The sequence below is a fragment of the Typopeltis vanoorti genome, chromosome 8, assembly GCF_054136105.1.
Source record: "Typopeltis vanoorti isolate ZY-2024b chromosome 8, IOZ_Tvanoo_1.0, whole genome shotgun sequence".
NCBI classification, from domain to species: Eukaryota; Metazoa; Arthropoda; class Arachnida; order Uropygi; family Thelyphonidae; genus Typopeltis; species Typopeltis vanoorti.
The window spans coordinates 38,341,347-38,354,791 of record NC_143556.1 but is presented as its reverse complement, the minus strand read 5'-3'; the positions used below and the strand labels follow the sequence as shown (position 1 = coordinate 38,354,791).

Here is a 13,445-nt window from a genome sequence, read left to right as displayed (position 1 = left end):
TACCTAACAAATGTGCTATATCTTTGTAGAAAAGCATTTCTTGTCCTATGTTCATATGACCTTTTGTCACAGAACTAGCTGTAGAACAGGTATCCGGAATATGGCCATACATTTTAGAAACATGCTGAGTGAGTTAGTGAGGGAGGGAGGGAGGGAGGGAAATATAAGCATAATATTGCATGTGTGGCTGATCATGACTTTGTACATTGATGACTTATTTTTAACAGTATTAATAACACCAAACAATTTTATCAAAAGATGTTTTATTAATTGCTTATATTTTGCTGAATTTCAAATCAGAATCATCAGAGCACAACACAGCTAGTATACACAACAGTGAGTAAGGGAAACAATACAACTGTAATGAACAAAAGATCTAAAGTCCTATTTTGGTGCCCTCTAATGTTGTAAAAAAAAAAAAAAAAACATTACAACTATGTGGAAGTTACAATAGCAGTCTCCCAAATTTTTGGCAAATTAATGCATCCATATTTGGTTAGGTTAGGATAATTCTTCAAAGCCATGACTGACTCAAAAAATAATCTCTCAGATCTATAAGGGCTTCTAAACAGCACATTCGTTTTCTTTGGGGTGGTATAACATGAACTGGTTTTATTTTTATGATGATTTCTTTTGGCCAGGAAGTCACTTTTTTCAGTGATTTTCCTGGTCAAAAGAAATCATCAAAAAAATAAAACCTGTTCATGTTAAACCACCATGTACAGATTACCAAAAATCCACAAACCTAATATTCCCCTAAGCCCCATAGTCAATAGCATAGATAGTCCCACTTATAAACCCCAATAGTTAGCCAAATCGCTTGCCCTCCCCCTTACTGGCAACTCCCCTACTTTTGTAAAAAATTCAGTCCATTAGAAAACACCAGTTGAAAATCACATCCTTAAAAATTCACACATAATGGTTAGTTTGATGTTGCCTCTTTATTTACCAATGTACTACTTATAGATACTCTTAATTTGATCAAGTCGAAATTTCCTCCTGATATCTCTGAATTATTCAAATTTACTATGTATGCAGGTTACTTACATGGGGAGCAAAAATCTACAAACAGATTAATGGTACTGCTATGGGTTCCCCCCCCCCAGCAAACTTTTACATGGAACACTTTGAAAACAAAGTACTTTACCACAGCTACATACAAGCCACTAATGTGGTTATTCTATGTAGATGATGTGTTTGCCATTTGGCCCCATGCATTTGTCACCTACCTAAACCACTAACACCCCAAAATCCACTTCTCAGTAGAAAAAGAATCAAATAACTGTTTACCATTTCTTGACACATTAGTCACCTGCCTTTCAGATGGATCACTATCTATTTCCATTTACAGAAACCAGCACACACATGAAGATACTGACATAAACAATGACATCATCATCCATTTCAACAGTATGGCATTTTAAAAACACTTACACACAGAGCCATTTGTTCTAATGATACAGCTCTGTCCACAGAACTCAAATATCTGTGGCATACATTCTTGGCCAATACTTACAATCCCTACAAAATAGATAAAATACTCCATAGTCCCATTACTCCTTCCTCCCCTAATACACAGGAACACAACATTACCATTTCTATTCCCTATGTCAGAGGTACATCAGAAAAGATAACCAAAGTACTGATGAAACATGGCCTTCGCAGCACATTCAAACCTCATGTTAAACTAGCAACTCTAATCTGCTCACCTAAGGATAAACTTCACCCCTCTAGCACACCCTGGAGTGTATGAAGGTCCCTGTGACTGTGACTTGGCCTACTATGGGCAAACAGAAAGATTAGTTACCAATTATATATTTGGTTTAATCCTTTATCTAAGTGTAAGCAAACAAAGTTTGCACCTGAAGTATTTTCAGAACTGCAACTCGTGGAAAAGATGGTATAAGTTCTCATCACTTGCCTTAGTATCCCATAATGCAAAGCACATCTCCTTGCAGACATGTATAATGCTATGCATTAAGGGAAGGGTCATTACCCAGACCGGTTTCAACCTTTATAGTGAGAGCCAGACCCTAAGGTGGAAGTAATAGAGAAGTCATATTTCCATATTCTAGTCAGAAAGATCAGTTAACATCTGCCTAACATCCACCTGGAAGAACATAAAAAATATATTCTCTACTTTTTTTACTATGGAAAGTCAGGACTAGTAGACCACATGTTGGATACCCCTTCACACAGGATTAAATGGAAGAAAACGAATGTGCTGTTTAGAAGCTGTTATAGATCTGAAAGATTATTTTTTTAGTCAGCCATGGCTTTGAAGAATTCTCCTAACCTAAAGAAATATGGTCGCATTAATTTGCCAAAAATTTGAGAGACTGTTATTCTAAGAGCAACTTCCACATAGCTGTAATGTTTTTTTTACAACATTAGAGGGTGCCAAAATAGGACTTTAGATCTTTTGTCCATTACAATTGTATTGTTTCACTTAATCACTGTTGTGTATACTAGCTGTGTTTGTGCTTTGATGATGCTGATTTGAAATTCAGCAAAATATAAGCAATTAATACAACATCTTTTGATAAAAGTGTTTGGTGTTGTTAATAATATTAAAAATAAGTCATGAATAACCGTCAACACCTAAGCTTATCTGTTAGACTTTGTACATTGGTACAACAACCTCTTTATCACAGTAGAATTTGTTTTGTAGTCTTCTCTACTCATGCAGTTTGCCCTTTGAACTTAACTGTTAACCATCACTACAAGTCCCAAATATCATTCACCTACTGAAGTACAGTTTCACCACTACACAAAACCAGCTTATTTCTGCACTCCAAATTTCAATACTCTGTGAGTTGAAAAGGTTACGTACAGGATTGCATAAATTTTATAAAAATATAATAATTATATAAAAATATATAAAAATATAAAATTGATAAGGCTAGGGACATGGGGATAATGGTGGACAGAGAGTTGAAGTTCAGAGGGCATCTTACAAAGTTGGTAAAATAGTCAAAGGATTACTTGGATGTTGTAAAACATGATAATAAGTAAAAATAGAGAGGTTAATATCCCTCTTTATAAGGCTATGATTTGGCTCATCTTGACTATTGTGCACAGATTTGGTCACCTAGGTTTCTTGGGAATCAGGAGGTGGTCGAGAGGATTCGGAGAGAAGTGATTAAGCTGGTGACAGGCCTGTGGAATTCTCCATATGAGGATAGGTTGAAGATGTGTGGGTTACAAAGTTCAGCTGATAGGATGAAAAGAGGGGGACATTCTGAAAAATGATCAGAAACCATGAAGAATAGAGTGAGAACTACTATATAGAGATCATCCCTGGAAATTGTGTAAGAGTGTAGTTAGTAAGGATGTGTGGAGTAGATGTTTTGCTTAGGGAGTGGTAAGTGAATTAGTTGTGAGTGCTGTGACAGTGAATGAGTTTAAAGAGAGGTATGATAGGTGTTGCGTATAAATGTTAGTGTGGGTCTCCCACAATGAGTTTATCTGATTCAACCGAGATACCTGTATAAAATAATAATAATTCAGCACATGCAAGCATATTGCAAAAACAAAGTTGGTAAAATAGTCAAAGGATTACTTGGATGTTGCAAAACATGATAATAAGTAAAAATAGAGAGGTTATTATCCCTCTTTATAAGGCTATGATTTGGCTACATCTTGACTATTGTGCACAGATTTGGTCACCTAGGTTTCTTGGGAATCAGGAGGTGGTTGAGAGGATTCGGAGAGAAGTGATTAAGCTGGTGACAGGCCTGTATCCTTTACAAATCCATTCTGACCATTATAGAGAATCCATTATCTATCAACCAAATTCTACATTCTATTCCAATCCAATCTCTCCAATATCTTTAATCATAGCTAGAGATATATAGAATGGTCTAGAATTAAGTTGACCAGAGTTTTAGAAAGGCAAACTGGGACAAATGTGAAAATACAGAAAATTTTGATCCACAAATATCACACATCACTTTGTGTTCATTATCAGATTTTATATTCTTAATAAAACTGAATTCCTTTTGTAACTCTTTATTAAATTTACTTTTTCTTTTAGAAGTCATACTGTGCATGGTGAAAATTTATAAAATTATCACCATTTATCATAAAAGCACTCACAGTTATCACTTGGAAGGTAACAAACTTAATATTATTTAGCCTGAATGCCTGGTTCATAGACTGTCATGCATACATATAAGCATTGACAAACTGGCATTTATTAGAATGAGTAAATAAACTGACATTTCTGTGTAAATGTTACTATTTTCTTGGTTATTATTTATTTCTCGTGTTTCATATAATTTACAAGTGGTGGAGACGGAGAGCTGTTGAGTAGGTGCCCTCCCTCAATAAGTCTTTGGATTCCTTTGAGGTGTCACGTAATAATAATTACTTTATATCTTCACTCTTACTTTTTATTATTCATTACAAAAACCAGGACAAAACTGGTATCTTTGGATTTTGGAACAAATGATCAGAAACTATGAGAGCTGATGTTTGCAAGGGGCTCAACCACATCTCTAATTTCATATTGTGACATAGTGTGTTTCTATGAAGTGGTGGTTTTTCCCTCTCAGTCATTTCCGACCCTAAGTGACTTTGTAGGCATTGCCCACAAAGTGTTCTTGGGGAGGTTTTTTACTGGGTAATTCATCACTGCTTTCCCCCAACTCCCCAATTTTTATCTGGGCTTAGGACTGGCATATGGCTAGGACATATTCATGACTGTAATTCATGTGTGTTCACGGAGCCGGTTTGCCTGTTCTGGGGACCAAAAAACCTGAGTTTCCAGGTGAAAAAAAAACCTACCGCCATACGAGACCAACTAACTCACCTTTCGTTGAAAGAGACCAGATGAAGACTCCTCGCGTAACCGACGGGAATCGAACCCAGGTCTTTCCGACCAAAGGGCTTCGTCTATACTGACTGAGCTATGGAGGCTCGTTCGTATCAAGTACCATCACATAAATAATTTGATTAGAGGTTCTGCCATTTCTCTTGCACTTTTTCATAATACATGATCTGATATCCCATTCATCATCACAGCTTTATTCACATTAACATTTCTATTAACCTAAACACCTCCAGTTCATCTACCACAATTCTCATATCAGTCCCTGTCTCATCAGTTACTCCATCATATCTGCCAGAGTGATGTACCTCACAATGTGATCAGAGTAATTCAACTGTTTATTCTATCCCCTCACTACAACCACTATTCATTAAAGTTATTCTTCCATAATGATTTCTTTCCTTTATTTTCTACATAGCAAAAGAATGGTCTGGGATTTACTTTGGCCTGTTTCATTAATTTTCCTCTCATAATTATATTTTGTTTTCCTTACTGTGCTATCCTTCTAGCATGTGGTTTGTAATACTCATGAATGTGCTGATCTGTTTAATTTCCCTGATTTATGTTCCTGATCAAGAGTATGCAAATCTTATACCACTTTCCTTCAACACACCTTGACCATTAGTAAATAATAATATTTGGTTAACCGATCAAGTGTTGATCAATTTTATTAATTAACTGAACCAAATTTTATTAATTAACTGGTTCAGTTAATTAATAAAATTGATCAGCACTTGATCGGTTAACCAAATATTATTATTTACTAATTTATGATCAAGAAAACAACCTTCATGACACCTTGACCATTTTCCCTGCACTGTTAACATCCATCCCTTGTAGTTTCTTATTCCATGGCACTACTAAATGTTACCTCCTAAGTTTGTCATAATCACCAACTCTGCAGCTCCACACATATATTTCTTCCTAACTGAAATCTCCAGTTTAAAACTACACAATCTCTTCCCACCTTCCACACAATCTCTCTACAGTCTGAACAAAATGGTTATCTTAGTTATGGACAAATCCAATGCAGTCAGTAGATCTAGTACTATTAAATCTCCACCTCTTACATCACATATTGTAAATACAAAATTAATGACGGAAAATCTCACGTAAAAAGGTTTTTTTTTAATAGTATAATTTTTGCCTATGTGTCACAGGCATCTTCAGTACATGTTAAGCTTAAAATAAACAATAACTGACAATAATAAATTTAGTTTAATCCCTTATCCAAGTGTGAGCAAACAAAGTTTGCTACTGAAAATATCTTGACTGGGGTAAGGTAGTACATCGCTGGGCAATTGGCAGCAAAGGTGGAGCAAGCTAACATCACTCCTATCTCAGTTTCTCCCATAATGCAAAACACATCTCCTTGTGGATATGTATAATATTATGCATTAAGGGAAGGGCCACTACCCAGACTAGTTTCAACCTTTGTTGAGGTCTCTTCAGTGGAAGACAGGCCCAGAGGTGGAGATACCAGGCAGAAGCAATGGCAGGTCATCTTTACCTATAGGAGTTGCCAAACGGTATGCCACCTTTTTTTATTAAATTACTCTGGATTTAGAGAAAGATGTTGAAAGTTTATTTTTCACTTGGTTAGACTATAATAAATTTAGTTTAATCCCTTATCAAAGTGTGAGCAAACAAAGTTTGCACCTGAAAATATCTTCAGGACTGAGGTAAGGTAGTATATCACCGAGCAACTCGCAGCAAAGGTGGAGCAAGCTAACATCACTCCTATCTCAGTATCTCCCATAATGCAAAACACATCTCCTTGCAGATATAATGTTATGCATTAAGGGAAGGGCCACTCAGGCGCAAACTTTGTTTGCTCACACTTGGATAAGGGATTAAACTAAATTTATTATAGTCTAACCAAGTGAAAAATAAACTTTCAAAGTAGGTATTGTAAGATAACTAAAAAGGTCAATAAAATTTCCTAACAAAAAAAAAAAAACTATATATACAATAAAAAGTTAGGAAAGATTAGCTGATTTGTAAAGCACTATCTCCCATAAAGAGGATAGATATAAACCATCAGATCTGTTTAAGTTAGGAGAGTGGAGTAAAGTTTCACATGGAGTAAAGTCGTTCTATGAGGAACCGACTTTTGTGAAGGAGTCTTGTCTTTTTTCCAGTGAACTCTATGTCTGGTTAAGATGGCATGTTCTGCAATTCGGTTCCTCATAGAACGGCTTTATAAAGAAACATGTGAAACTTTACTCCACTCTCCTAACTTAAACAGATCTGATGGTTTGCATCTATTCCCTTTATGGGAGATAGTACTTTACAAATCAGCTAATCTTTCCTAACTTTTTATTGTTTATTTATTTATTTATTTTATTTATTTATTTTTTTGTTAGTAAATTTATTGACCTTTTTAGTTATCTAGCTACTTAGGTGGCACATTTTGGAATTGTCGATTATTATTTAATTTGAGCTTAACATGTACTGAAGATGCCTGTGACACACATGCGAAAATTATACTATTCAAAAAATATTTTTACGTGAGATTTTCCATCATTAATTAATTTTTTATTTATATGTCTGCTCACAGTATTCCCTTACTAATAGTTATCACATATTGTTTCAGGTAATTATCTCCCAGTAGCTGCAGAAATTGCATTTCTCCCCTCTCCTCTCTCTCTCTCTCTCTCTCTCTCTCTCTCTCTCTCTCACACACACACACTGTGCCCTTTCCTTGAACAACAGTTACTTCCCATATACTCATTGAACTAATCTTTCTGATGCATCATGTCCCTTTGCACTTCACTTCTGGCCTGTAACAACTATATTTTGTCTTGTTTGCTTTTATCTCACACCAAATAGCTTCAAATGCACTGACTTCTATACTAGTTAACTTTGCTCCTGTTAGTTACAATTCTTCTACTGTTATCAGGAATACTCTTCTCTCATCCTGTTCCCTCTATGCTTCCTGTATCTATAATCTTGGAGACGTTGAACTAACCAGTGTCATGAACTCCTCACCCTTGTTCCTGATGATTTTAGTTTAGTATACCTGAATTGCAATACCATATTCCATTTTGATTCACTGATGTGTTTGCATATTTGATGACTATGAATTGCAGATTTGAGATCCGAGCAACTTGCTTCAGCATTTTTTGACTTTTCACATCCTCAAACCATACACATTCCTAAAATGCTTCCTGCATACACACACACCCTCTTGCATCTTCCACCACACTAGAAATAGTTTCCCTGATTTTGCACTTTCATTCTCTCTTACAGAATAAAACCTTCTCCAAACAACACTGCAGATTCTTTCATCTATCAATAAATTATAGATGCCAAGAAATTATATTCTTGGTTTAATCCTTTATCCATATGTAAGCAAACAAAATATGCACCTGAAGTCACTTCAGTCTTTGCAACTTTGCAAAGACTGAAGTGACTTCAGGTGCATATTTGAACCTTGCATTATGGGATACTAAGGCAAGAGATGTGATTAGAGGCTAATTACATCTCTTGCCATAGTATCCCATAATGCAAAGCACATATCCTTACAGACATGTATAATCTATGCATAATGAGAAGGGTCACTACCCAGACAGGTTTCAACCTTTATTGAGGTCTCATCAGTGGAAGCCAGACCCAGAAGTGGTACTAAGGTTGAAGTAATGCAGAAGTCATATTTCCATATATAAGTAGCCAAAAGGTCACACCTCATTACTAAAATACTCTAGATTAGTGATAGATGTTGGAAATTTTTCCACTTGGTTATACTGTAAATTAAAGATGCAAAGAAATTATATTCTTGGTTTAATCCTTTATCCATATGTAGGCAAATAAAATTTGCACCTGAAGTAACTTCAGGACTGAACAACGCGTATAATAGAGGTGACTTCACTTATCTTAGTATCCCATAATGCAAAGCACATATCCTTATGGATATGTATAATGCTATGCATTATGAGAAGGGCCACTATTCAGACCAGTTTCAATTTTTATTGAGGTCTCATCAGTGGTAGCCCGACCCAGATGTGATACCAAGGTTGAAGATAAAGGATTAAACCAAGAATATTAGCACACTTCTGTTCACAGACTGGCCATAAAATCACTACATCAGAGTAAACTATCAGGATAAACTTAAAAATTCTTATTAAGAATCTGCTTTGTCACTGCTAATAAACATTATGATTTTTGTTCCCCGATACAAGTTTTTGAAGAATATTTATACCTGTGGAGGAGAAATGATTGAGGACGAATGACAGTGTGGGATAAAAAAAAATGGGAATAGAGTGACTGATGCACAGGACATAGTGAAATTCTTTAATGAACATTTTATTGGTGTATTTCATCCTGGAGCAGGAAATTTTAATATTAGAGGGATAGGGCAGGTTTGAGGTTTAGAGGTGCAGGAGGAGAGAATGTTCCAAATACTGAGTACGCGGGATGTCAGTAAAGCTGTGGGACTCTATGGTATTTCGCCACGTGTTTTGGAGAATGTGCTAAAGAACTCACAGCTCCTTTGACCTGGCTTTTCAATGAAAGTCTGGTTACGAGAAAGGTGTCCAGGGAATGGAAGGAAGGTAAAATAGTGCCATTACATAAGGGCGGTAGCAGACTGGAAGTGTCTAATTATAGGCCAGTTTGTGTGTCATCAGTAGTTGTTAGGATCTTAGAGTAAGTTAGGGATCGTATCCAACATTGGGCAGATGAAGATAATGTTATCTGTGAGAGTCGACATGGATTTGTGAAGGGACGCTCTTGTTTTAGTAATATGCTAGCCTTTTATAATAAAGTTACAAGAGCAGTAGATGAAGGAAAGGCATATACTGCCATTTTCTTGATTTTAGCGAAGGCATTTTACAGGGGTGCCACATGATAAGCTGATATTTAAGTTGCAGCACATGGGTTTGGATGTCAGGTTGGCCAACTGGACTCAGGATTGGCTGTCCAATAAGTATCAGAGTTGTGTATGGTGGGGCAGTTTCAAGGAGACAGAGTGTGGTTCCACAGGGCTCAGTACTGGGAACTATATTATTTAACCTTTATAACAATGACATTGTCCGTAGACTGCAAGGGGATATTTGGTTGTTTGCAGATGATGCGAAGCTGGGAAAGGTTATTAGTAATACTGCAGATGTGGTAGCCCTGCAAGAGAATTTGAATAAGCTAGATAGATGGGCAAATGAATGGAGTACAGTTTAATGCAGCGAAATGTAAGGTCTTGAGGTTTGGGACACATCGATGGGATGCTGCATACTGTATTGGAGGAGCTATACTGGAGGAAGTAGGGGAGACAAGAAATCTGGGGGGTGATGATTCGTAGAAACCTGAAATTCAGGGGACATATTGCAAAGGTGGTGAAGGTAAAACAGAGGATTGCTGTGTTACCTTCACTGACTTCACTGTGTTTTATCGCTGACCTGCAGAGATAAAAGAGTTATCATTCCGTTGTATAAGACCCTGATCAGACCACACTTAGACTATTGTTCTCAGATTTGGTCCCCATGATTTGAAATTAACTGTGGAAAGGGTAGGTTAGGTAAAAGTGGATAACAAAGATGGTTTCAGGACTGTACAATGTTAATTATGAGGATCAGCTGAGGGAATGTGGACTGCAGAATTTGGTGGATAGAAGAAGGAGAGGTAATATGATTGAGACTTTTAAACTGTTGAGAGATGGTTACAGGGTTGACATTGGGGAGTTCTTTTGCTTGGTTGAGCAGCAGGAAGGAGCGATGACAAGGGGCCATCCCTGGAAGTTACGAAAGGAAACTGTGAGCAAGAGGGTGAGGAGTGGTTTCTTTGCATGGAGGGTGGTTGAACTGTGGAATGCATTGCCTAATAGAGTGGTGAGAGCAAGAATAGTCAATGAGTTTAAGGAGTAGTATGACAGACTTTGTGTTTTCTAGGATGGACCTTCCACGATGAGTCTTGATAGACTTGTGTTTCCTAGGGAGGACCTCCGGCGATGAGTCTTTTGACTCATTGGAGGCCTAAATAATAATAATTACGAATATTTGTTTTACTCCTAAGATCTTGACACCCCTCCCCGCCACATTTTCTGGGTTTCAGCTATAGCTCTCTATGTAACAGTCATTATAATAATGTCATTGCTACAGCAATTGCTGTTAACATATACCTATCTAGAGTACAGTAAAAGAATAGCTTTACACTCTGGATTTAGAGAAAAATGTTGGAAATTTTTTTCCACTTGGTTAAACTATAATAAATTTAGTTTAATCCTTTATCCAAGTGTAAGTAATCAAAGTTTGCTCCTGAAGTATCTTCAGGACTGAGGCAACTCATGGTAAAGGTGGACCAAGCTCTCATCACTTGCCTTAGTATCTGTCATAATGCAAAGCGCATCTCCTTGCGGACATGTATAATGCTATGCATTAAGGGAAGGGCCACTACCCAAAACAGTTTTTACCTTTATTGAGGTTTCGTCAGTGGGAGCCAGACCTTGAGGTGGTGATACTAAGATGGAAGTAATGGAGAAGTCATATGTACCTTTACAAGTTGCCAAAAGGAGAGCTTGGGCCACCTGTACTACGAGTTGCCTCAGTCCTAAAGATACTTCAGGAGCAAACTTTGATTACTTACACTTGGATAAAGGATTAAACTAAATTTATTATAGTCTAACCAAGTGGGAAAAAACTTCCAATATCTTTCTCTAAATCCAGAGTAATTTAATAATAGAGTGAGACACCTTTTGGCAACTCGTATAGGTAAATATGACTTCTCCATTACTTCCATCTTAGTATCACCACCTCTGGGTCTGGCTCCCACTGACGAGACCTCAATAAAGGTCAAAACCGGGTAGTGGCCCATTATAGATGTCTGCAAGAAGATGTGCTTTGCATTATGGGCAAAGCACATCTTTGCATTAATTTGCCTTTACCACAAGTTGCCTCAGTCCTGAAGATACTTCAGGCACAAACTTTGCTTGCTTACACTTGGATAAAGGATTAAACTAAATTTATTATAGTCTAACCAAGTGGGAAAAAACCTCTAACATCTTTCTCTAAATCCAGAGTAATTTAATAATAAGATGAGACCTTTTTGGCAACTCGTATAGGTAAATATGACTTCTCCATTACTTCCATCTTAGTATCACCACCTCTGGGTCTGGCTCCCACTGACGAGACCCCAATAAAGGTCGAAACCGATCTGGGTAGTGGCCCATTATACATGTCTGCAAGGAGATGTGCTTTGCATTATGGGAGGTATTAAGCCAAGTGATGAGAGCTTGGTCCACCTTTACCACGAGTTGCCTCAGTCCTGAAGATACTTCAGGTGCAAACTTTGTTTGCTTATACTTGGATAAAGGATTAAACTAAATTTATTATAGCTTTAGGACTGAGGCAACTCGTGGTAAAGGTGGACCAAGCTCTCATCACTCTCATCAACAACAGCTCTAGCTACACCTGTGGCATAGCTAGAGCTGTTGCCGCCTGGGGCGGTCCCTGAGTTTGCCGCCCCTCTCAACACACCAAAAATACTACAGAAAGTCAAAACGATGTATAGGGAAATAAATTAAAACACTATGTTTAGTTTTAAAGTAAAACACTAATTTCTATACTCCATAACCATATAATGATTAATTTATTATATATAAATATTTATATTTATTTTTTTATATTCATTAGCTATTCATTTTTATGTGGCTGTTTATTTCAGATTTGCTTGGTGTGAAAATGACAGTGGGAAAAATTTATGTTGCACTCTTAATTTTGGACAACTGGAGAACCACCAGGTTCCGAGGAACTGCAGGAAATGTTGTTGGGGTAAGTGTTCCAAGTGATATTTTAATGATATAAATGATACATATGATGGTCCCTTAACACAGTAGAAACTAAATAAACAAAGAAAATAAAATATAAGATACATCATCAGAAAGATGAACATTTGTTAAAATGGAAAAGGTACATGTTTTTATTTAGTCTTTTTTGAGAAAATGTTTCAGCAATTGAAACCACATATTTTCATATAAATTTAATATAATAGAAGTTATTAACAAAATTATACTGATACTTTGGCCATTAAGAAAGAAACATTAAAAATTTAAAATGATACTAACTCCATAAAATTACAGTGCATGAAAAAAAAAAATCATCATTTTTATAAAATTCCTAATATGTACCCTCATGGAGTGTCAAGGATACTATGCTATTGCTACATGAAAAGTTTTTCATATTACTAAATTCATATTAACAGGATATTAGTAATAAGGATTCAAGTCAAGATCCATTATTACCAGATCTTCTAATAGCATCAATCCCTAGATCTTGGTCTTCTGGGTCTTTTTTCCTGCCATCTTGGCATAAAACACCGGTTTAAGTGACCATACACCTGAGATTAGCTCTGCTAACATATTTCTGAATGCTAACATCAATTTCTTTTCTGATATCATTATTTTTAACATTATTCTGCCACTGATGCCATCTGTTCACTTTCTAATTTTTCTCAGAACTCTCATATGTGTGGTCTCCAGTCTTTGATCAATCATTATTTGTGTATGTGTGTGCGTGCATGCGTGTATACATGTATATATATATATTGCAGTAGTATTACAATATTTGGAACTGAGTTCTCGAGACTGTATTTTAGAATTAACTGCAAAAGTTCAAAAGGTTCAAAG

The 13,445-nt window shown here is 36.4% G+C and overlaps 1 protein-coding gene across 1 annotated transcript in view; it reads left to right on the top strand.

Annotated features, from left to right (window-relative positions):
- Positions 1 to 13,445, top strand: part of LOC150103937 (voltage-dependent calcium channel type A subunit alpha-1-like) — a 1,762,795-nt gene that overhangs the window by 1,506,490 nt on the left and 242,860 nt on the right. The window contains exon 37 of the mRNA XM_090397103.1: positions 12,485 to 12,591. Coding sequence (XP_090253229.1) covers positions 12,485 to 12,591 — 107 coding nt within the window. The remainder of the gene's footprint in view (positions 1 to 12,484; positions 12,592 to 13,445) is intronic.